We start from the raw sequence: 26,770 nt of genomic DNA on the forward strand, positions 1-26,770 counted from the left end.
TCTCTAATTACTTTCTTTATATTGAATGAAATTTAGTCTGATATAAATATGACTTTCCCATTTTTTTCTGTTTTTTTTTTTTTTTTGATTTTTGGGTCACACCTGGCAATGCTTAGGGGTTCCTCCTGGCTCATGCACTCAGGAATCACTCCTGGCAGTGCTCGGGGGACCATATGGGATGCTGGGAATCGAACCTGTGTTGGCCATGTTGGCTGCGTTAAGGCAAACGCACTGTGCTATCGCTCCAGCCCCCATTTTTTTCTGTTTTTGTCTTCCATTGACTTGTATAATTGTTTTTCATCCTTTCACTCTTTTTTTTTTATTGATTCACAGTGAGGTACAGTAACAAAACTTTGATGTTTGAGCTTCGATCATACAGTCATCAAACACCCATCCCTTCACCAGTGCATGTTTTACACCACCAAAATCCTCCCCAGTATCCCCCCCCACACCTTATCACACCTCCCCCTGCCTGTGTGGCAGATAATTTGCACAATATTCTCTTTCTGTACTTTAGTTACCTTCGATATTTCAAGACTAGTCCCACTACCCCTCATACCTGCCGAAAATGCAGTGCTAGACAATGTATTTTGTATTGCTTGTTATGGATACAATATAATGTCACACGGCTGCAAGAGTGCCCGTGCACTCTAGGAATTCTAAAATTTTAATAATTAGGGTCAGAAGAAATCGTTACAGCAAGCTGCTCAGGTCCGAGATTCATTTGTGTGTCTGTGGATCATGGCCGTGTGGGAGCTTAAGTAGATGGTGGCCGGCCGTGGCATCATCTCGGAGTCCCATGGAATGGGGGGGAGGAGAAGGGCCTGCTCCTCCCCTGTCTCATGAGGCTTGGGATTTGCTGTCACCGTCACTCGTACCTGGAGCTTGTTGCTGACTTCTAGAAAATGGCGGCCACTGGAGCTCTTAGAGTGCAGGCAGAGGGACAGCACCTGCCCCGTCTGGAGCAGCCCAGTGGAGAAGGCCTATTGTGAAGTCCCGCGTCATCTCTGCAGCAAGTTGCTTGGGTCTGAGATTTGTTTGTGTGTCATCCTTTCACTCTTAAGAGTATATTTATCCTAGGAGTTTAGGTGTGTTTACTGTCGGCAGCAAAAGGATGATATTTTTTCCCCCTGATCAATTCAGCTAAACTCTATATTTTTATAGAGGAGTTTAGTCCACTGACATCAGAGAGTTTATTAATATAAAGGGCTGTGTTGCTGTACTGTGTATGTGTGTGTGTGTATGTGTGTTCTTGCAAATTACAATAAGCCTTTCACTAATTCTTGTAGGATTGGTTTAGTCGTTGCAAATGCTACCAGCTTTTGTCTGAAAGGTTCTATCCCTCACTCAAGTCTAAATGGTAGCTTTGCCAGTAGGTAGGGAGTCTGTCTTGCCCATGGCTGACCCGGATTTGATCCCCTGCACTTGCTGAGCTCAGAGGAATAAGCCTTGAGCACCAGTTTATTATTTATTTTGGTGTGGCCTCACCAAAAAAAGAAAGACCAAAAATTGGAAATATAAAATGACTTTATGCATTCTTTTGAATCATTGCTTTAGTACTTCTTTAATTTTTTAAAATTAAACCACCATGTGATGCACAGACAGTTGTTCATGATTAGGTTTTGATCATATAGTGTTCCAATACCTGTCCCTTCACCATACGTTTTCCACCACCAGTGTTTCCAGTATTCCTCTTTCCACTCCCTCCCCCACCCCTACCCCTGGTCTGTCTCTACTGCAGTCCTCCTCCTCGTCCTCCTCGTCCTCCTCATCCTCGTCCTCCTCATCCTTGTCCTCCTCATCCTCGTCCTCGTCCTCCTCCTCCTCCTCCTCCTATTCCTATTTCTGTACCTCCTCCTCCTCCTCCTCCTCCTCCTCCTCCTCCCTCCCTCCCTCCCTCCCTCCTTTCCTCCCTCCCTCTTTTTGGGCATTATGGTTTGCAGAGCACAGGTACTGAAAGGTTATCGTGTATATCCATTTACCTACTTTCAGCATTCAGTATTTGCCCAGAGTAATCATTTCTGACTATCATTGTCATAGTGGTCCCTTCTCTAATCTAACTGCCCTCTCCCTGCTATTTGTGGCAAGCTTCCAACTATGGGACAGTCCTCCTGGTCCTCATCTCTACTGTCCTTGGGTAATAATCTCAAACTATGTTTTTTATATTCTACAAATGAGTGCTACCATTCTATGTCTGTTCCTCTCCTTACTTATTTCATTCAGCATAATACCCTCCATGTCCATTCAGTTTTTCACCTTAATTTTTGAATAAAAACAATTTGATTTTTCAGTAGGTGCTGGGAAGAAAGGGTATTTTGGTGGCATATATGATGCAGTACGAGCTGGAGATGTGAAACAGCTTTCAGAAGTAGTAGAACGTGGAGCAAATATTAATGAAGTTGATGTTCTACATAAATTCACCCCTTTACATTGGGCAGCACATTCTGGAAGCTTAGAGGTAAGAATCCAAATAAGTTATTAAGCTAAAGTAAGTTTACAGCTGGTAGCACTTTTGTGAATTTAATAAATAGTACTGAGTTCTTGATAAAGTAAAATTTCCCCCCAAACTAAATTTTTATAGGTATTTAAGTTAAATTAATATTGTGAATAATTAGCCCGCTCTTCTCTGGAAAGAAAGATGGCGGCCGCACGGGAGCCTTGTGGACAGCAGGTTTGAGCCGGGGGCGGGGGACGGCAGGGGCCTCATGGGAAGGGGGGCGTTCTGGGCCGTCCTTCACGCCCGACCGAGGTCACCAGCTGCCCCCCACGAGCGGCTCTCCGGCACGGCCACGACTCCAGAGCACAGAAACCAATCTCTTAACTATCTAACTTTTAATAGAAATACTTCCAGGGTTAATAAGTACAACAGCAGAAATCCAAAACCGCGCGGCCGCATTTTATTCTTAAACCAAGCTGTAGAAAGCAAATCATTTCACAACGCTGTTTCAGCATATCTGATTTGGGGGGGGGGTCATAAACTCTAAACAATAATTGTGCATCTTCTATCGAAACAATGTATCTAGTCAAAGTAGATAGAGTATTAACTAGAACTCATCTGCCACACAGGAATTGGGAGGGGTGGGAGGTGGGGTTCTATTGGGGTTCGCGGTTAAAAATAAGTATTGGTAAAGGGAAATGTGTTTGATACTTACATGACTGAGACCTAAACCCGAAAGCTCTGTAACTTTTCCCACAGTGATTCAATAAAGAAATAAATTATTTAAAAAAAATATTGTGAATAATTTTATATTAATAAAATTTAAAATTTGCATCAAATGATAAATCCCCCAAAAAGTAAAAGTGAAGGACATTAGGAAAAATTTAAAGGATGAGGCTAGAGTGATAGTACAGTGGGTAGGGCATTTTTCTTGCACGCAGCTGACCTGAGTTTGATCCCTAGCATCCCATAGGTCCCCCAAGCACTTCCAAAAGTAATTCTTGAGTGTAGAGCCAGAAGTAACCCCTGAGCACCATTGGGTATGACCCAAAAAAGAAAAAAAAAAGTAAAATTTAATGGGAAAATCTTAAATACATAGTAAAAGTATATAAATAAAAGAAATAAAAATTTCTATGGATTAAAAAAAGCCACTTAATTGGATAAAGAATATTCAATATCAATGAAACATGGGTTCATTATTGCCAACGTGTAAATCTAGGAGTAAACAAACCTTTCTTAATCTAATAGAGGACAGTCATAAGCAACATGAGTGAATGCCATATTAAATGTCCAGTGCTGAGAAGTTTGTCTTGCCTTTTAAAGATGCTCTTTTAAAAGGCAAGGCGGTTTAAAGACTATGAATTTCCTAAGCTGTTGCCTGTTCCTGAAGCTCTGTATCATTCCTTCAAATCTGAATGTTAATTGAGCTGGATAACGTATTCTTGGTGGTGTGTTCAATCACTGAGTTTTTGTACTATATTCTTCCGTTTTCTTGTGATTTGTAGAGTTTCATTTGATGTATTGTGAATCTTATGACTTTTCATTTGTATGTAAGTTACTTTTTTGATCTTGCTGCTTTGAATATTGTCTCTATCTTTTGCTTTTGTCATTTTGAGTACAACATATCTTGTTTTCCTATTTGAATCTTTTCATGCTGATATTCTTTGGGACGCTTGTATTTGGTTGCCTGTATTCTTCAACTCTGGGAAATTCTTATCTGTGATTTCTTTTAAAAATAATTTAACACTTTATTTAAACATGATTTACAAAGTTGTTCGTAATACACTTGTTATGGGCTTTTGATATTTCAACACCAATCTCAACCAATCCTGACAATCCTTCCTCTTAGCGGACCCATAATCATTTCTTTTGTATTGCTTGTTACAACTAAATGGCTAAAGGAATTATCAAAAATACTACAGTAAAAGAAAATTTGTGAAAGTTGTTATACTCACCATGGGGTTGTTAGGTCCTTGTCTGAAGATTTACTGAGCTGTTTGTTGCTCTTTGAGCCTTCTGTGTTAATTGTTTTTGTTTGTTAGTTTGGTTGACTTCTATGTTACCTTCCTGTTTAATTTGGTGTGCTCCTATTGGAATTTTAACACTGTGGAATTTGTAGTTGCATAGTTCAGAAATTTCAGGATCTGTAGGACTGGGCCTGTGAGTTGACATGGTTGCAGCTATGGGAGGTGGGTGGCTTCAGGGGCTTTTGGAATTTAGGGGCTGACGGGAAGCTTCCTGCCCCCACTTTGAGAATACCCCAGAGTTCTCAGCCTGAACATCGGAATATTTGGAATTTTTGTGGTTTGGTGTCTCTGCAGAGATTATCAGTGAAGCAGTGGAGTTGGGCCACTACCATGGCACCACGGTTGGGTGTGGTTGTGGCTGTCAGAGCTTAGGCAAGTTGGGGACTCAGGTGGCCCCACACATGAGGGGCCCCCAGAGTTTTCAGCTGAGAGACTCTGCGTGTCCATGAATTTTAGTGGTCTGACTTGCATCTCTCTGGAGATTTGGTCATGAGTCTGAAGAACAGTGGGTGAGTTGACATCTTAGATGTGATTTCTTTAGCAGTTGTTTCTTCATCAAATTTATCCTGTTCAGGGACTTCAATAGTTCTTTTATTTTTCTTTTTGAACTCATCTCATGGTTCTTTGGTATACTGTTTATTTCTTTTCAGACTTTTTCACATTCTGTTGTTTTCAAGAGATTCCCCTCATCTCATCTTAGATCATTTCTTGTGCTTTGCTGATTTCCCATGCCACCATTTCCATGAGCTCATTAAACATCTCACGATGGTTTCTCTAAAGTCATTCTCTGAGGGTTTGCTGAGCTGGTTGGTTCTGGTTGAGCCACTTGTGTTGTTTTTGCTCATTGAACTGGGTGGGCTTTAAATGTCGTCTCCATTGGGTTTGCTTTGGTCCTGCTGTGTTGAAGGTGAATCTTTGTACTTAGTTTTTCTGGGAATCTATGAGAAATTAGTTTGGGTATTGGTCTTTTCCTTTCTAGTGCATCTTCACCCAGTGATAGAAAATGTAACAAGGAGTAGTTGAAATTTGATGTGTAGCTGCTCTTGGACCACTTCCAGTTCTGAAAAGGCCTCAGAGTTGTCAGCTAGGAGACTAATCGTAACCAGAGTGTAGAAAGAAAGCAGAGATGTGGAGCTGGACCTGCTGAAATATTGGAGGTTGGGCATGTAGGCTGCCAGGGTCTAGGTGGAAGAGAGGAGAATCTGACTCCAGTTCCAAAAAGAGTCTGAATTTTATGCTAAAAACTTAAATATTTTTCTTTCTCAGTTGAGTATTTGGGTGTCCTGATTGCTAATCTCCAGTTAAGAAATTACCCCCAAAAGTAGTGGCATGAAACTATTTATATATAACAGTGAATCAGGGCTCAGATTCCAGGAACAATTTATGTCTGATCAATGATGTCTGAGGTTTCAGCTAGAAGATTTAATAGCTGGAACTAGAATCTTTAGTTAGGTCTTTTTATTCTGGGGTTGTATAGCAGATACTGGCTGCAGTCTGGAAACTAATTCTTCCTCATGTGGTCTGTTTTTGTTTCATTTGGGGGTCATATCTGCAGGTAATCAGCGGCAGTTCCCGACTTGGTGCTTAGGGGATGCTCCTGGTGGTGCTGGGAGACAACCCCAGACCTCCACTTTGCAAAGGAAGTGCTCTAACCCTTTGAACCATCTACCCAACCCCATGTGGGCCTTTTTGTGAGATCTCTGTGCATGTGCTAGTTTGTGCTTCCTCACAGTGGTGGCTGGGTTCCAAAGCCAGCAAATAGGTTTTGCTTATAAGACATATAAGACAGTATAGTGAATACTTACGTCTATCAAATCCTAACATTTTTCATAAGGTTGATTCAGATTTTTATAAAACAATTAGACTAGTACCACCTGGAAATGTAGTACAGATTCAATGCAGTCCCTGTAAAGATACTCATGACGTTTTTCAAAGAAATCAAACTTTCTGAAATTCATATGGAACATGCCCCCCTGTTCCCCAGTAGCCAAGTAAATCCCCAGGAAAAAGAAAATGGGATGGGTCATTTTTATTAACTTCAAACTGTACTACAAAGTAGTAGTAATTAAAACAGTGGGGTACTAGAATAAAGGCAGACCCTCAGATCAATGGACAGACTCTCAGGTATATGGGCAGTTGATTTTTGATAAAGAAACAAAACTGACCACATGCAAAAAAAAAAAAAAAACTTCAGACCTCTTTATAATGTCATGCACCCACCCCTCCCAAAAACAGATTAAAGAAAATACCATGAAATCTGAATAGAAAATATAAAATATATTGAGGAAAATGTAGGCAGAACACTTTAAGATATGAACCTCAAAGGTGTCTTAAGTGGTCTGATACCACTGGCAAAGGTAGCACAATAAAAAATAAACAAGTGGGACTACATAAAATTACAGAGCTTGTTTATGCAAAGAAAACATGGGCTAAAAGACAGCTAACTGAATAGAAAAAAATATTTGCATTCAACACATTAAATAAAGGTTTAATATCCAGGATATTTAAAGTACTCATATAGGTCACCATATGTGTGTGTGTGTGTGTGTAATTCAAAAGCTCTGTCAGAAATTAGAGGAGATGAATAGCCATCCCCTGGAAGAAGACAGGCAGATGGCCAGCAGGCAAATAAAAAATTCCCCAGCACCACTTATCATCAGATAAATCTAAATTAAGATGACATGAGATACCACCTTACCACCAGTGAGAATAATATCAAAGAAAATAGGAACAATCTGTGTTGGAGGGGATGTGGTGAAAAAGAAACTCTATCCACTGCTGATGAAAATGTTGTCTTGTATAACATCTGTGTAAAACAGAATGGAGAGCTCTCAATAAATTTGGGATTAAACTGCCATATAACCCAGAAATCTCACTTTTGGGATCTACCCCTAGAACATAATACTCTCAAAAGGATATATACACACTATTAGTTATTGTTGGGCTTGGTATAATAGCTAAAATATGGACTCAGTCTAGGTTGAGTCCAACGACATGAATAGATTATGAAGATTTTGTACATATACACAATGGAATACTATACAGCTGTGAGGAAAGATGAAATCATGCCCTTTGCTGCAACCTGGTTGGAAATGGAAGATAGCAGGTTGCGTGAAGTAAGTCAAAAGAAGAAAAACACAGAATGATACTGCTTATCTGTGACATATAGAATACTGGTTGAGGAGATGTATTTACATAAAAGGGTAATCTAAGGTACGGATGCTTAGATCATCCTTAACCCCCGTGATTAGAGAGGACTGAGGAGAAAAAAAAATCAAGAGGGGAACGTGAGAACAGGAAATAATGGGCGAACAGTCACCAGCGCTTCGGTTATACTGTGATATGAGTGAGTGTTATAGCTATATACCCAAGACACAGACTCAACACTGAAAACATGAGATCTGAGCTGCAACCACTAAGCTGAAACTTTGTCATGTGCTTGACAAGTTGACAGGTGGGGGATTGGTGGCAGTTGAGGTTGAGAGGGAATACAGGAACACTAGTGCAGGGAATTCCACACTGGTGGTAGGATTGATGTGAGCTGTTATATGCTTAAAACTCAACTATCAATAATTTTGTAATCTGTAATAAAAAATAGTAGAGATAGAGCTGTTCACTCGAGTCATCCAGAATAGGATTGGCAGAACATTAGATGAAGGACAACCATGCAAGCAAGCTGGATTCTGAAAAGGATTCAGCACGACTGACCATATCCACATGGTGACCGAGCTCATTGAGATTTCTCAGGACCTCAAGGTGCCACTCTGTCTAACATTCATTGATTTAAAGAAGGCCTTTGATTCTGTTGAGATGGAAGCGGTCATTGAAACCCTAGCCAAACGGCATTCAAACTCAGTACATCAGGATCCTCCATGAGCTGTATTATGTATTCACCCCAGGATCTAACCATTCTATAAGGAAGTGATCATCGACATCAAGAGAGGGGTTCGGCAAAGGTGATACCATTTCACCGAAACTCTTCAGTGCCACCCTCGAGAACGTCATGCGATGACTGGAATGGGAAGGAATGGGAGTGAAGATAGACAGTCGGCAACTACTCCACCTTCCACCTCCGCTTCGCTGATGACATCATTCTAATAACACCAAACATTAGCCAGGTGGCACAAATCCTGGCCGACTTCAACCGTGAGTGTGGAAAGGTTGGACTAGAGCTGAATCTCACAAAGACAATGTTTATGAGAAACAGTCTTGTTCCTGACGTTCTATTCACTCTTAACGGAATGAACATCTCCGAATGCAACAGTTATGTGTACCTAGGTTGAGAAGTCAACATGACGAATGTCCTGGCACCTGAGTTGCGCAGGAGGAAGAGAGCGGCTTGAAATGCCTTCAAGAGTGTCGAAGAAATAGCTAAAAGGATGAAGAACCTTCTGCTCCAGGCACATCTCTTCGATTCTACCATTCTTCCTGCATTAACATATGCCTCAGAGACCTGGGCCCTACGCAAACAGGCTGAGAACACTATTCAGGTCTCCCAAAGAGAAATCGAAAGAGCTATGCTTGGAGTATCATGCTTCACTCAAATGAGAGAAGGAATCCGGGGTTCTGACCTCCATCTACAGTCAAGAACCAGGAAGACTGTCTCGTTTGCCAAGGCGTCGAAAATCAGATAGGCTGGACACGTAATGAGATTTGAAGATGACCACTGAGCTAGAGCCCTTACCAACTGGATACCACGGACATCAAAAGATTGTGTGGCTGTCCACCTACGAGATGGTCAGACTTCTTCATCAAGACCCTGAATGATCAGTTTGAGGCTCTTCATGTTCCTAGAATGAGCAGACGCCATTGGGCTACACTAGCATGAGACAGGGATGAATGGAGATGTTACTGGCACCCACTTGAGCAAATCAGTGAGTAATGGGATGTCAACTGATCAAGTGATAGAAAAAAGATAAATTAAAAACCTGCATTCATAAGGTACATAGAGGAAACCGTAGGCAGAACACTTTATGACATTGAAGCTTAAGGCATCTTTAAGGATGAAATGCTATTGACCAAGTAAGTGGAAGCAATGATAAAGTGAACTACATTAAAAATTAAGAAGCATCTCCTAGAAAGCCAGTTTTCTCCCCTGATCTGTGCGGGAAGGGCACGGAGGTCCAGCTCTGGGCAACAAAGCTGAATGGCTCCTATTCCAACCAGGTACAGCCCGCCCCCAAGGGCCTGGGACCCTCTCTGTGCATGCGCAGCTAGCTCCATCTCCTAGAAAGCCGGTTTTCTCCCCTGATCTGCGCGGGTCGGGCACGGAGGCCCAGCTCTAGACAACAAAGCTGAACTTCTCCTCATTCCAACCAGGAGACGTTCCCAACTCCTTGCCCAGTGCTAGGGACTCTTTCCAGAGCCGCGGCCGCTAACGCGGCCACGAAATATTTTCCCACTACATATGCTGTAGGAACCATAAGCTACCTTCTTAGATGGAAACTTCTCTAGTTTAGCTCAGCCACTAGAAACACAGTAGCCAATAACTCATAAGCCTATCTTGACTCACACTGCATATCAAGCAGAATAGTAACAGTGAACGTGAAGGACTAAACCACACTTGTCACAATGGTAAAGCAACACAAAAGCCCACCAAACTTTCCTATTGAAGAGTCTAGCCCAGATGACACCAACAGTATTGTAGTGTTAGACAACCTCTCTGACAAGGAATTCAGAAGGGAGCTACTTAGGATGCTTAGGGAACTAAAAGAAACAATGGAAAGCAATGCCAATAGAAGACAAGAGGATTTGAAGGCAGAAATGAGGAAAATGCAATCGGAAATGTCAGACCTGAAAAATCTCGTAGGCGAATTGAAAAACTCAGTGGAAGTCCTCAGCAGCAGAGTAAGAGCTGCTGAGAACAGAACCAGTGAGCTCGAAGATGAAGTTCAGAGACTCTCCAGAAAAGAGCAGAAAATGGAAAAGAGACTCACAATTCGGGAACAGATGGCAAGAGAAGATGGTGATGAAGCCAAGAGGGGTAACATAAGAATTATTGGAGTCCCAGAGGGGCAGGAAAAAAACCTATTAAGAAGAAACTGTCAAAGACATCATTGCTACAACATTTCCAGAGCTGAAGAAAACTTGTGACCACATTCAGGAGGCCCGAAGGGTACCAGCTAGAAGAAATCCGAATAAAAATACCCCAAGACACATTCTGATCAAAATGACCAAAACCTTAGACAGAGACAAAATTCTGAAAGCAGCAAGATCGAAGAAAGAAATCTCTTACAAAGGAGCATCCTTAAAATTCACAGCTGATTTTTCTGATGAAACCCTCATGGCCCGAAAACAGTGGTGGGACATAGTGAAAAAACTCAATGAAATAAATGCCTCCCCCAAAATACTTTACCCAGCGAGACTCTCATTCATAATAGAAGGAACAACACACAGTTTCACAGACAAACAACAGCTCAGGAACTTCATAGACTCAAAACCATGGTTACAAGAACAACTAAATGGGCTACTTTAAGGCAAGACAGGCCCCTCAAATACACCAAATTTCAACAGAACATGGGACAAAATCCCATAACAATAATCTCTCTCAATGTCAATGGGCTAAACGCACCAATTAAAAGACATAGAGTGGCAGGATGGATTAGAAAATTGAACCCAACATTCTGCTGCCTGCAGGAAACACATCTCAGTAGTCAAAGCAAACACAGACTCAGAGTCAAAGGCTGGAAAACAACCCTACAGGCAAACAGCTCCCATAAAAAAGCTGGGGTAGCCATCCTAATATCAGACCACATCGATTTCAGAGTGAAGGTCATAAGAGACAGTGAAGGCCATTTCTTATTGATCAAAGGATCTGTACAACAGGAAGAACTTACAATAATAAATGTATATGCACCTAATGAGAGACCAGCAAAGTACTTAAAACAACTACTCATAGATTTGGAAAAAGACATCAATAGCAACACAATACTAGTGGGAGACTTCAACACCGCTTTGTCACCTCTTGATAGATCAACCAGACTCAAGCTTAGCAAGGACATATTTCATATGAGGGAAACAATGGAAGAAAGGGACTTAGTAGATATATACAGGACACTTCATCCTCAAAAAGCTGAATACACATTCTTCTCAAGTGTACATGGAACATTCTCCAAGATAGACCACATGCTGAGCCACAAAACATGCCTCCATAAAATTAAGAAGATAGAGATTGTATCAACAATCTTCTCAGACCATAACGCGCTGAAATTAGAAGTAAATCACACACAAAAACAGAAAACTAAACCAAACACCTGGAAATTAAACAGTGCGCTATTGAACAACGAGTGGATCAGACAGGAAATCAAAGAGGAAATCAAAAGATTCCTAGAAATGAATGAAAATGAGGGCACGAGTTACCAAAACTTATGGGACACAGCAAAAGCTGTGTTAAGAGGAAAGTTTATAGCTCTACAAGCATTCCTCAGGAAGGAGGAGCGAGCACACATAAGTAACCTAGCCTCACAGTTTAAGAGCTTGGAGAAGGACCAAAAAAAAGGAGCACAACCCGAACAGGAGAAAGGAAATAATAAAACTCAGAGCAGAGATTAACGAGATGGAAACCCAAAAAACAATACGAAAGATCAATGAAACCAAGAGCTGGTTCTTCGAGAAAATGAACAAGATCCATAAGCCTCTAGCAAAACTCACGAAGAAAGGGAGAGAGAAAACCCTAATAAACCGAATCAGAAATGAAAAGGGGGTCATTACAACAGAAACTACAGAAATTCAAAGGATCCTGAGGGAGTACTTTGAGAAGCTTTATGCCACGGAACATCAAAACCTCGAGGAAATGGATAAATTTCTAGACTCCTACAGACTCCCAAGGCTGAACCAAGAAGACCTGGGATACCTGAACAGACCTATCACCATCAAGGAAATTGAAATGGTAATAAAAAGTCTCCCCAAGCACAAAAGTCCTGGCCCGGATGGATTCACTAGTGAATTCTTCCAAATCTTTAAAGAAGACTTACTCCCAATCCTCTTTAAGCTTTTCCACGAAATTGAAATATCAAAAACATTTCCGAACAGTTTCTACGAAGCAAATATCACACTGATACCAAAAGCAGACAGAGATACCACAAAGAAAGAGAATTACAGACCGATATCCCTGATGAACACAGATGCAAAGATCCTCAACAAACTACTAGCAAATAGAATCCAACTACTCATCAAAAAGATCATACACCATGACCAAGTAGGATTCATCCCAGGGATGCAAGGATGGTTTAACATTCGGAAATCAATCAACATAATCCATCATATCAACAAAAGAAAAGATAAAAAGCATATGATTATATCAATAGATGCAGAGAAAGCATTTGACAAGATCCAGCACCCCTTTATGATGAAAACCCTAGCCAAAATTGGTATAGAGGGGACCTTCCTCAACATAATTAAAGCCGTCTACCACAAGCCTACAGCAAGCATCATCCTCAATGGGGAAAAACTGAGAGCCTTCCCGCTAAGATCAGGGACGAGACAAGGATGCCCACTCTCTCCACTGCTGTTCAATATAGTACTGGAAGTACTTGCAATAGCGATTAGGCAAGAAAAAGATATTAAGGGCATTCAGGTAGGAAAGGAAGAAATCAAACTCTCACTATTCGCAGATGACATGATACTATACTTAGAGAACCCAATAACCTCCACCAAAAAACTCCTAGAAACAATAGACTCGTATAGTAAAGTTGCATGTTATAAAATCAATACCCAAAAGTCCATGGCTTTCCTATACACAAACAGTGAGAGAGAAGAAAGCAACATGAAAAAAACAATCCCGTTCACAATTGTGCCCCAGAAAATCAAGTACCTAGGAATCAGCTTAACTAAGGAAGTAAAGGACCTGTACAAAGAAAACTACAAAACGCTACTTCAGGAAATAAAAGAGGATACGAGGAAATGGAAAGATATCCCCTGCTCATGGGTCGGGAGACCTAACATTGTCAAAATGGCAATACTACCGAAAGCATTGTACAAATTCAATGCGATCCCTATAAGGATACCCATGACATTCTTCAAAGAAATGGAGCAAACACTCCTGAAATTTATATGGAACAATAAGCCCCCACGAATAGCGAAAGTAATTCTTGGGAAAAAGAAAATGGGAGGAATCAACCTCCCGAACTTCAAACTCTACTACAAAGCAGTAATAATTAAAACAGCATGGTACTGGAACAAAGGCAGAACTGCAGACCAATGGAACAGGGTTGAATACACTGACATCTCCCCCCAAGCATATGATCATCTAATCTTTGATAAAGGTGCAAGTAATGTCAAGTGGAGTAAGGAAAGCCTCTTTAACAAATTATGCTGGCATCACTGGACGGCTACATGCAAAAAAATGATCTCAGAACTCTGCCTAACACCATGTACAAAAGTAAGATCAAAATGGATTAAAGACCTCAACATCAGACCAGAAACCATAAGGTACATTGAAGACAAAGTTGGCAAAACCCTCCATGACATTGAAGCTAATGGTATCTTCAAAGATGCCACGCCACTGACTGAGCAAGTGAAAACAGAGATAGATAAATGGGACTATCTTAAACTAAGAAGCTTCTCACTTCCAAAGAAACAGTGACCAAAATACAAAGTCTACAGAATGGGAAAGGATATTCGCTGAATACACATCTGACAAGGGGTTGATATCCAGGATATACAAAATACTGGTTGAACTCCACAAGAAGAAAACATCCAACCCCATCCAAAAATGGGGCAATGAAATGAACAGAAACTTTCTCAAAGAAGAAATCCGAATGGCAAAAAAGCACATGAGAAAATGCTCTACATCATTAATCATCAGGGAGATGCAGATCAAAACCACAATGAGATACCATCTCACACATCAGAGACTGGCCCACATTCAAAAGAATAAAAGCAACCGATGCTGGCGCGGATGTGGCGAGAAAGGGACACTCCTTCACTTTTGGTGGGAATGTCGACTGGTTCAGCCTTTCTGGAAAACAGTATGGACAATTCTCAAACAATTAGAAATTGAGCTCCCATTTGACCCAGCAATACCACTCCTGGGAATATATCCCAGAGAGGCAAAAATGTATAGTCGAAGTGACATCTGCACTTGTTTGTTCATTGCAGCACTCTTTACAATAGCCAGAAACTGGAAGAAACCTGAATGCCCAAGAACAGATGAGTGGTTAAACAAACTTTGGTACATCTACACAATGGAGTACTATGTAGCTGTTAGAAAAGATGAAGTCATGAAATTTGCATGCAAGTGGTACAACATGGAAAGTATCATGCTAAGCGAAATGACTTAGAAAGAGAGGGATAGACATAGAAAGATTGCATTCATCTGGGGGATATAAAGGAACAAAATATGAGATTATACCCAAGAATAGCTGAGATCAGCACCAGGAGGATTACTCCATAGCTTAGTGGCCAGCCGGGCATTCTAGAGGAAAGGGCAGCTCAGATAGAGAAGGGAGCACCAAATAAAGGGTGTTTAGAGGATCCTCCCAGGAGGGGAGATGCATGTTGAAAGTAGACTATGGACTGAACATGTTTGCCACTCAATGCCTCTTTTGCAGACCACAACACCCAAAAGGAGAGAGAGAACACGGGATTGCCCTGCCACAGAGGCAGGGGGGATAGGGGTGGGGGATATTATCCATGGTGGTGGAAAATGGGCACTGGTGGAGGGATGGGTATCTGATCATTGTATAATCGAAACCCAAGGAGAAAAAATTGTAAATCTACAACTGTACCTCATGGTGTTTCACTTATAAAAAAAAAATTAAGAAGCTTCTGCACCCTAGGGAAATGGTGCTAGGAATACAAAGATAGCTCACAGATGGGGAGAAATTATTTCCCCACCACTTAACTAATAAAGGGTTAATATTCAAGACATACAAAGCATTGTCAGGCCTTTGCAAGGAAAAAATCCAACCCCATCAAAAAATAGGAAGAGATGAACAGAAACTTTAAAGAAGAAATACACATGATCAAAGTCATATGAAAAAAATGTTCTATGTCACTAATCATCAAGGAAATCCAAATCAAAACCATAATAAGAATATTAACTCACACCAGGGAGACTGGCACTTGTCAAAAACAACACCTGGTGTTGATGTGTATTGGGGTTGGGGTGAAGAAGTACCCTTATTCACTGCTCGTGGGAATGTCGACTGTTCCAGTCCCTTTTTGAAGACAACATGGACATTCCTCAAAAAACTAGGAGTTGAGCTTCTGTATGACTCAGCAATTCCAATTCTGGGAGTTTATCCCAAGGGCCCCAAAACAAAAAGACAGAAAAGACATCGGTACTTTATGTTCATTAAAGTACTCTTCAAAATAGCCAAAAATCTGGAAACAACCCAAGTGCCTTAGAATAGATAATATGATAAAGAAGCTGTGGTTTATATACACAAAAAAATACTTCTGGGCCATAAAAAAGATGAAGCCATGCAATTTGTTGATACATGGATGGATCTGGGAGTATTATGCTGAGTGAAGTGAGTCAGCGAGAGGGACAGACACAGAATGATCTCACTCAAGTGCAGTATATAAAAAAAATGGGAATAATAAAGGCCCTAAGGCAATAGAAAATGAAGAACCGCAGAACTGGTCTTTAGTAAGAATCTTGCTACTCTAGAGGAAAGGGGGATGGGTCAGGAAGGGACAATATTAGAGGGTAATGGTCGCTCTGGATGAGGACTGGGTGCTGAAAGGTGGTACAGTGATGTATATGCATGATTCCCTGCCAGTAACAAATGTAGACCACAATGCCTTAAAAGGAAAAAAGAAAGAAAAATTTCCTGCACAGTGGTGGGCTTGGGGGACATTGGTGGAGGGAAGTGGACACTGGTCAAGGAATTGGTGTTGGAATATTATACACCTGAAACCCAATCATGAATAACTTTTTAACTTAGTAGTTTACAGTGATTACATTTTAAAAAATTACATAATATCTTTTTTTTTTTTGCTTCTTTTCTGGGTCAAACCCGGCTATACACAGGGGTCACTCCTGGCTCTGTAGTCAGGAATTACCCCTGGCGGTGCTTAGGGGACCATATGGGATGCTGGGAATTGAACCCAGGTCGGCTGCGTGCAGGGCAAGCACCCTACCCACTTGCTATTGCTCCAACCCCCTCATAATGTCTTTTTACTCTGTGGTTTCTTTTTTCCCCTGACATTCATTTACTGTATTGCTGATTCCTATGAATGTAAGGTTTCTGATTCCTTACTTGATTGGACTTCTTGGCTTCTTGGAAACAAATCTGGGCCAGAGAACCTCTGTCTACCCTTTTTTTTTGCATCCCATATACCCATATAAGTAGTGGTAATGCAGGTCTTTTTTTTCTTTCTTAGAGGCATCACTTCACAGGTCTTTCTGCTCTGGCAGCTCTGAATGTGTCTTTTTTTCTGTTGCAATCCCCCACATCTCTGAAGTAAACTTTGCAAATCTATCCATTTTGAGGTTTATGTTTCAGATGGCTCTTACTTCATCAAAGGGAGAATTTTCTTTGTTTTTCTGATCTGTCTTTGTGGATGATTTGGAGTAGAGGAGGATATAGTGATTTTACTGTCATATTCAAATAGCATAGGATTTGTTTGTTATTGGGCTTTTTTGGAGGGGGCGCACCTGGCTATTCTAAGGGGTTACTCCTGGCTCTGCACTAGGAATCACTTTGGGTATTCTCAGGGGGCCGTATGGAAAGCTGGGGTTTGAACCCAGGTTGGGTGCATGCAAAGCAAGTGCCTTACCTCTGTACCATCTGTCTCTATCTTCTTTTGTAAACCTATCTTGGCTTTTATATTAATAGAGTTTTTTTTTATGCTGTTGCCAGTTGTGTTCAGTTTCTTTATATTCTCCAGGCAATATTTCAAACCTTTTTAAGTTTACCACTTTTTTTAATAATAATTTATTGATTTGCTTTCTCTCCCGTTTTGGCTTATGTCAGGTATTTGATTAATAGCCTATGACTGTCTGGCATTGAAAATTTAGTTAATCTGAGACTACATCATTATCATTTCCCCTTTGTTTTCTGTGCCAAAAGCCATTGAATCATTACTGAGTTGAATCAATTTGTCACAAAAGCAAGCACATTACTCAACATTTTCTAGAAGAAGGTATACTTCATGATGTGTATATATATATATTAATGAGGACTGATTACTAGGTCAGTTGGTTCCATTCCATTTTGTCTACAAATTATAAATATAAATTTAATATAAATATAAATTCGTTCTACATCCTCATAGCCAGTACTTAAATATAATTGATTTTCTTCAATTTTGTCTGATCATCTGTAGTTCAGGGTCTTTTTTCCCCCGCCTTTGCACCATACCCAGTGGTTTTCAGGGCTTTCTCTTAGCTCAGGGATTACTTCTGGTGAGTCTTGGAGGATCGTGTGGGATCTCAGGGATTGAACTGAGGTTGGCTGCATGCAAGGCAAGTGCCCTGCTTGCTCCTCTAGTTCATAGTCTGTATGCAGAGTTAGTCAGTCTGACAAAATGGGAATCTGATCACTTAATATTCTTTTTAAGCTTCTGTAATGACCATCCTCTTTAAAACTCAAGCTATTTAATATGGTAGATTCATCTCTCTATCCTTATCTTCCACAAAAAAATTTTTGTCACCAAAATTACAGTTATTCACAATTAGGTTTCAGCCTACTTCTCTCCACCAATTTTCCATTTGTCCTCCATCCACCCGTCTGCTTCTATGAGAAGCACTGTAGCACTGTCCTCCCGTTGTTCATCGATTTGCTTGAGCGGGCACCAGTAACATCTCAATTGTGAGACTTGATGTTACTGTTTTTGGCATATCGAATACGCCACAGGGAGGTTGCCAGACTCTGCCGTGTGGGTGGGTTACTCTTGATAGCTTGCCGGGCTCTCTGAGAGGGCCGGAGGAATTGAACCCGGGTCTGCCACATGCAAGGCAAATGCCCTACCCGCTGTGCTATCACTTTGTCCTCAGATGTGAGAAGCATTTTTTGGAAAAAAAAAAAGTTTTTGCACTGTGGTTTACAGTACTTTTGGCACTGTCCACGGTAGCCAAAATATGGAAACAACCCAAATATCCAAGAATAGATGACTGGATAAAGAAATTATGGTACATATAAACAGTTTCTTGGCTATGAGAAAATACAGTCAGGCAATTTGCTGCTATGTTGAAGGATCTGAAGAGTATCATGCTGAGTTTGTTAGTCAGCAGAAGAGAGACCAACACAGACTGATCATTTTCATATGTGGTATATAAAAAACCATAATGCTAAAATAATGAATACCCAAAGACAGTGGAAACAACACGATATCTAGTATTCCCATCTTGTTTTATGGATGATACTTATTTTATGGACAGTACTAGTCACTATTATAATTTCCCATAGTAGCCTGTTATTTCATATTATGGACATTCTGCATCTGTTTCATCTGCTTCCTACTAGTTACCTGCTTAAAATAATTTGTCTAATGTGAAATAATATGTCTAACACTTATAACCATAATACATAAGAGTATTTTATAATTCAGTGGTAAGAGAACAAAAAACTCAAAAAATTGGCCAGTGGATATATGCGTGGGAGCTGGGCACATAAAAAAATGTTCAACACCATTAGCATCAGGGAAAAGGAAATGAAAACACAATAGGATTTAACTACATACCTCTTAGAATGGCAGGACAAATACAGAAAACAAAAACACAAAAAAAGATTAACACCAGATATTGGTAGCGATATTGAACAGCTGGAACTCTGAAATTGCTGGTAGTGAGATAAAGTGGTACAGCCATTTTATAAAATACTTCTGTAGTTTCTTAGAAAATTAAACATATACTTATCCATATGGGCGATGCCAGGGATCGAAGCCGGTCAGTCGTGTGCAAGACAAACACCTTGCCCACTAAACTCTCACTCCAGCTCATCTGAGATACTTTTAACAAAGTGGCATCTTAACACAGGGGTGGGAGTGAGCCAGGGTAATGGGGACAAGCACCCGGAAGCAGCCTTGGGGTCCTGGAGGGGGGCAGGCTGGGGGGACAGTCACAGGCTTTATGATAGGGCGTTTGCCTTGCACACAGCCATCATGGCCGACCCGAGTTCGATTCTCCGCCCCTCTCGGAGAGCCCGGCAAGCTACCGAGAGTATTCGATATGCCAGACACAGTAACAACAAAGTCTCCAATGGAGACGTTACTGGGCCCCCTCGAGCAAATCGACGATCAACGGGAGGGCCTTTACTTTACTTTACTTTTTACTTATCCATGTTTCAGAAACTTTTGACATATTTATCCAGGAAAAATTTAAAAAATATGTGCGCAAATACAGTGATTTTTTTAAATTTAAATATCTGAACGTTGTTAATATATATTAATTTCTCAAAAAGTATTTACTGTCTAAAGAGATGAATGACCAATTATTTGTAAGGCAGAGCTCTTACTATTTTATATTTCATCAGTTCTTAATTTCTATGACTGGCAAATGATATCTAAATAGCCACTTTACAAATGATATGACTGACCTGTAATGAAGTGTTTCTCAGTGATATAATTTAAAAAATTTAAAAGAGAAACTACTTGAAGATATAGTGATAGGCTGAAATAAAAGGCAGTGCCATACGTGGTACAGGTCTCTGTAAGTTCTTTATTTTATTGAGGCTTAAAACTTTCAAATTCACTTAATGTAGCCCTTTGAGCCATCTTTCTGCCCCGAGAGTTAGATTAATCAAAATTGAAACAATGAGGTAAGGTACTGGCCTGGCATGCTCGCTGTCCGTCCTAGTTTGAACCCTGATACCTGCATATGTTCCTCCAAGCACTGCCGGTATTGATCCCTAAGCACAGAGCCAGAAATAGACCTGAGTACCAGTGGATGTGGGCGTGAGCCCACAACGGGGCTGCGACCCAAAAAGAAAAAAAAAATCTGTGGTAGAGATTGCAGATTGGCAGCTTAAGAGAGTTTCACTCATGCTTTTTTATTTGACTTCACAATTCTGTCTAAACATAAGAATTTGGATCAACACTTCACTTTCAGCAACATATGGATGGAATTGAGAAGGATCTCCATTTTAAGGGTAAGGAATTTGATGCCTTACTTATCACAGTTTCTATTCCCTATTACTTGCCCAACAGTAAGGCCTAATGTCATCGTGCGTGTGCTATTATTTTCCATTCACCCCCTCACAGATGATGTTTCTTAGGTTCAGTAACTATTTTATGTGACTATAAACTAAAAAGCGCAGGTATTTACAAAACTCTGCCTTACTGATTACTAATAGTTACTTTCTTAATACAGTGTCTTCATTGGCTTCTTTGGCATGGAGCTGATATCACAAAAGTAACCACAAGAGGTTGGACAGCAGCTCACATAGCTGCAATCAGGGGTCAGGATGCTTGTATGCAGGTAATTTCAACTGTGCTTTTTTGTTTCAGTGTAATTACTTTAGCATGGTTTGGTTGGGTTATTGTTTTTAATTCCAATAATTTGACCCCATAGATTTAGTTCTATAGTCTAAGCTAGTTGCTAGTAATTCAGTGCCTCAGATCTTGGTACCGTCACACTCACACTAATGGTATAGAACTAGAGACCCTTTTGTCTGAAGTAGTTGGTTTTCTGAGTTGTTATCCAGGCTGTCTCAGTCAGGCTCAGGGTATCTCCTTTATAACTTTCTTTGTCAAATATTCCTTGTTGAGTGCATTTTCTCTTAATATATTGCTAGATCTGGTTTATTAAACTTAGTGTATTGAACTAGATTAGAATTTGGAGCAACACAAATCCTGTAAGTATACAGTTCCTGCCTGTAAGAAACCTAAGATACTGTTTGAAGTGTCAGGAGCTCCACAGTGAATTAAAAATGTAATACAAACTACAGTATGTAATTAAATCCTGTTAGAAAGTTTAAGTGAAAAGTAAAATTTAGAATCATAGAGGGAAAACTTCCTCTGAGCCTAAGAAGTGGGTTGATTTGCATTTTTTTGTTTTTTTATCTTGATTTTGGGCCCCCGCTGGCTTTTCTGGGGGTTACTCCTGCCTCTGCTGTCAGTGAACGCTTTAGCAGTGCCTGAGGGACCATAAGTGGTGCTGAATATGAGGTTGAATTCGGGTCAGTGGCATGCAAGGCAAATGCCCTACCCACTACACTATCACTTCTGCCTGGAGAATGGTTGATTCAAAGTGGCAATAAGGAAGCATATAAGTAGGGGTCATGGTGGGATTAAATACAAAAAATGATTATCGAGCGATAGCACAGCGGTAGGGCGTTTGCCTTGCACGCAGCCAACATGGCCAACCCGAGTTCGATTCCTCCGCCCCTCTCGGAGAGCCCGGCAAGCTACCGAGAGTATCTCGCCCTCATGGCAGAGCCTGGCAAGCTCCCCGTGACGTATTCGATATGCCAGACACAGTAACAACAAAGTCTCCAATGGAGACGTTACTGGGCCCGCTTGAGCAAATCGACGAACAACGGGAGGGCCTTTACCTTTACCTTTACCTATCTATGTGTCAGCCACAGTCTCCTGTGTAAAACTTCTTTTAATTTTGTGATTTTTAATTTTAATTTTAATTTTTTAATCATTTAAAAAAATTGATTAGAAAACAGAGCCAGAGAGATGAGTGCCTACTCCTGAGTGACAAAGGAAGGATTTGAACCTAGATTTGCCCTGTATATTTTATGTGAATTATCTGACTTGGAAAAAGGTAGTGTATATATCATTCTATCAATTTATCTGACTGTTGATTATTGTGTGAACTGTTACTAAATGTGGACAAGCCAGATTTATAAAATGTCTTAGAAGTAGGTGAATAATGATTTTGGTTTATTTGTGTAGAAGAGTTTTTTTTCTTTTCTGTATATACACATATGTTCTGGTGTTTATGTGTACACATGTATAAATCCATATACATATTTGTAAATATTAATGGGAAATAAAGTAATGAAAGCAATATTTCAGGAAACTCCTCTAGTAACATGTATCTGAGATTACCTAGGACAAGGAGAGTTGGGAAGAAAAGATGAATTAGAGGTCTTTGATATAATCACTCATTACTGAGGATGAAATTAGATGATGATGTTAAGAAAACAAGTAAATGATTCAAGTCATCTTGCACAGTAGGCACTAATAAGTAGAGAGAATTTAAAGTTAGAATGACTGTACGGAGAGGGAAATCAGAAACAGGAATTTCAGAAGAAAAGAAGCTGAATTCATTTTGACACATTCAACATGTTTAACGTGCCTATAGGTCATTCAGGTGCAAAGGGGCCGGCAGGTGGAGAGGGTACTGGAGTCATAGGGAAGGTTGTCAGTACTGAGGAGTGAATGCTAAGGGTCGCTGTTAGTAGGGAGAGCTGGAAGCAGAGAAATGGACAATGGAACAACATGGATAAGCAAGTCCAAGAGCTACGAGAGTCAAGGTCCCTTAGGTCTGTATAGTGAAGTAGTTGAAGTTAGGTAGAGTCTGTGTTACAGGATACAACTAGAGGAACAACGCTTAATGAAATGCCATTGAACTTCAGTTTTTTTGTTTGTTTGTTTTTGGGGGGGTCACACTTGGCAGGGTCCAGGGGTTGCTCCTTGCTCTGCACTCAGGAATCACTCCTGGTGGACTTGGGATGCTGGTGATCAAGCCTGAGTCAGCTGCCTGCAAGGCAGACGCCCTGCCCAGCACACAGTCTCTTCAGCCCTGAGGGCTTTTATTTGCTTTAGTTCTATGGTTCTGGGGTCACACCTGGTTGTTGTGCTTAGGGCTTACCTTGACCGTGCCCTGGGATCACTCCTGGTGGGGCTTGGGAGTCCATATGTGGTGATGGGGATTGAATTTGGGTCAGCAGCATCCAGAACAATTCTCTTACTGCTGTTCTGTATCTTTGCTCCTAAACTTGAGAGATTTATGTATGGGGAGGTTAATTGTAGTTTCACATACAGTGGGATAGTGTGCAGTTTAATTTGCAAGTGGATTTGAAGCTGAGACGTTGACATACTAATTTGAGAAGTTGACAAGAAAAAGAGAGGGAGAGAGAACAAGAGAGAAACACACACACACACACACACACACACACACATAGAGAAGTTGGCAGTGAAAAGGAAAATACTGTAGTAACCTTAGGGAGGAAATCAGGACCAAGTGAATCTTCTCTAACAATCTTCTCTAATGCTGTCCTTTTCTATGCATAAGTTAAGTGTTTCCATGGTTTTCCTATTCTTCAGAATGATTTCATCTCAGAGCCTTTGTGTGGTACTTTTGTATTGTATTTATATAGTTACTGCCTACCAAAGACTGCTTTATATAGTGATTTTCCAAGTTGATTTGTCTTCTTACTCTTCATAGTGACTTTTAAGATACAGTAACTGTACTCAGTGTATGATGATTATTGATTGTTTCGTTAGTGGAAGCCCGACAAAATTTCCTGTGGATGTTAAAAAAGATCTCAAGCATTCTTTCTTAGTGCTAGTTAAGAGTTTCTTATACTTTGTAGTATACATGCAAGAACATATAAAAGTTGAGTTGTTAGGTTAATAAATACCTTCCTTTGGATAATACACATGTACTCATGGTTTAATACATCACTATCACTATCACTATCATCCCGTTGTTCCTCGATTTGCTTGAGTGGGCGCCAGTAACATATCCAATTCGTCCCTGTCATGTGCTAGTGTAGCCCGATGGCATATTGGGAGCTCTTTCAGGGTCAGGGGAATAAGGACCATCATCATCACTGTTTTCGGCATATTGAATATGCCACGGGTAGCTTGCCTATGGTTTAATACATAGGCATATAAATTCATTTGTGTTTCTCAACCTTTAGGCTCTTATAATCAACGGGGCAAATCTGTCAGCGCAAGACGATCGTGGATGCACCCCTTTACACCTTGCTGCAACACATGGACATTCGTTCACTCTACAAGTAATACTGCGAAGTGGAGCGGTGAGACGTTTCTGTGAAATGTTAGACTTTATAACCATAGAGATGGAATGAGATTTGCTGAACTGTTTCTCTTCTGGTGTTTAAAATTTCTTATAGCACTTTGGGAACTTATGTTTTCTTTTTTCCTTTTAGGGTTACTGTCTTTAAATATGGGAGTGATAATTTAGATAAACCTTAAAGAGAAAAAAACTTTTGGTTATTTATTTATTTGTTTGTTTTTGGGCCACACCACTTAGAGGTTACTCCTGACTTTGAGCTCAGGGGTCACTCCTAGCAGTGCTTGGGGGACATATGAGATGCTGAGTATCGAACCCAGATAGGCCAAGTGCAATGCCAATACCTCACCTGCTGTACTATAGCCCGGGCTCCAAAAGGTTATCTAGTAGTTCAAAATATTTCATGGCTGGATCAATAGTGCAGTGGGTAGGACACCTGCTTTGCATGTGACTGACCTGGATCTGATCTTTGCACCACAAACTTCACCAGGAGATAGGTAGGGGTGGTATGTTCCTTTCTATAAAACCTATCTATAAAACCCAAGTATTCCAGATACTTTGGGTTTTCCATATTGGTTTAGTGTTTAACTGGAAAGATTCTGAAGTTTCCGTGCTCAGGGCAGAGCTCAGTTGCTTAGAGCACCTGTGGAACTGAATTTGATCACGCTGCTGCTGCCACATGAGATGAGCAAGGTCCCAGTGGATCCATCATTTGTATCTGGCAGCTTGCTCTCTGTGAACCCTGGTGCCGCAGTGATTTCCAGCTGCACTGTGGCCCCATGTGAGCAAACATCATGACTAGAAAGTGGGAACACTGACTGGGAGAGCTTTTGTGCCAGTACCATAACAATCCCAACTTCTCGCCAGCACCCCATTCAGGAGTAGCTGCCATGCCAGAGGAGCACATGTACAGGCACTGTAGCTAGAGAATTGTGATCCCTGGTGAGCACTACCGTGAGGGCGATAGTACAGTGGGTAGGGCGTTTACCTTGCACACAGCCAATCTGGGTTTGATTCTGACACCTTATGTAGTACCCCGAGCCTGCTACTAGGAGTAAGCCCTTAGCACCACCAGGTGTGGCCCCAAAACAAACAAACAGACAGCAACAAAGGGAAGGGGGGCAGGGGATAGGGTGGAGAGAAAGTTCTGAAGCATCCAACTTTTTTGTTTTAGGCCACACTTAGCAGTACTCAGGGTACTGTGTTCAGGATCACCTTTTTTTTTTTTCTTTTTGATTTTTTGGGTCACACCTGACGATACACAGGGGTTACTCGTGGCTCTGCACTCAGGAATTTCTCCTGGTAGTGCTCCGGGGACCGTATGGGATGCTGGGAATTGAACCTGGGTTGGCCACTTGCAAGGCAAATGCCCTGCCTGCTGTGTTATTGCTCCAGCCCCGTCTTGGTGGGACTCAGGGGCCATGCTTACTGTTGAGATCAAACAGTGTTGACTGCATACAAGGCAGCTCTTTAGTTAATTTTTTATTTAGTTCCTACATTATAGTGTTAAGAATAGCCTCCAATTCTCATTTGTAAAGTCAGTCTATTAGATTTAGTGTTTCGTACACAAAATGGAGAGAAACTTAGTCCTTGTAAATTTTACCTCTAGGATCCCAGTATAACTGATAAGAGAGATTGGAAACCTGTACATTATGCAGCTTTTCATGGGCGGCTTGGCTGCTTGCAACTTTTAGTTAAATGGGGATGTGGCATCGAAGATGTGGATCACAATGGAAATCTTCCAGGTATTGAACAAAAATAAATAGTTTGCTTCCTTGTTAATGTAAACTTTTAAAATGCTTGAGCGTTTTGAGAAATATGAACTGCAATCATCCTGCCGGCCCCTCTCAAAGAGGTAGCGTAGAGATTAAGGCTCTTGCCTTCTGTGTAGCACTGCAGGGCCTGAGCAGCACTGCATTCTTTTTCTTTCTTTCTTTTTTTTTGAATTACTATGAGATAGTTACAAAGCTTTCATGCTTGATTTTCAGTCATACAGTGATCGAACACCCATCCCTCCACCATTGCACATTTTCCACCACCAGTGTCCCCAGTGTCCCCCCCCCCCCCCCCATCCCAGCCCTCCCCCTGCCTCTATGGCAGACAATTTCCCTATTCTCTCTCTCGGCTTTTGGGCATTATGGTTTGCTGTTACAAACTGAGAGGCTATTACATTTGGTCCTACTTTCAGTTTACATCTCCCATCCCGAACGATCCCTCCAACCATCATTGATTTAATGATCCATTCTCTATCCTAGCTGCCTTTGCCCCCAGCTCATGAAGCAGGCTTCCAACTGTGGAGCAGTATTCCTGGCCCTTATATCTACTGTCCTTGGGTATCAGTCTCATGTCATTTTGTATTCCAAAAATGAGTGCAGTTATTTTATGTCTGTCGCTCTCTTTCTGACTCATTTCACTTAGCCTGGT

At 40.9% G+C, this 26,770-nt stretch overlaps 1 protein-coding gene across 1 annotated transcript in view; it reads left to right on the forward strand.

Moving 5' to 3' along the window:
- Nucleotides 1–26,770, forward strand: part of ANKRD42 (ankyrin repeat domain 42) — a 110,788-nt gene that overhangs the window by 8,415 nt on the left and 75,603 nt on the right. Inside the window, exons 2-5 of the mRNA XM_056116277.1 lie at nt 2,295–2,458; nt 20,723–20,830; nt 24,231–24,350; nt 25,956–26,091. Of these exons, the coding sequence (XP_055972252.1) occupies nt 2,295–2,458; nt 20,723–20,830; nt 24,231–24,350; nt 25,956–26,091 (528 nt within the window). The remainder of the gene's footprint in view (nt 1–2,294; nt 2,459–20,722; nt 20,831–24,230; nt 24,351–25,955; nt 26,092–26,770) is intronic.

This window comes from Sorex fumeus, unplaced genomic scaffold, assembly GCF_029834395.1.
Source record: "Sorex fumeus unplaced genomic scaffold, SorFum_2.1 ptg000030l, whole genome shotgun sequence".
NCBI lineage: Eukaryota > Metazoa > Chordata > Mammalia > Eulipotyphla > Soricidae > Sorex > Sorex fumeus.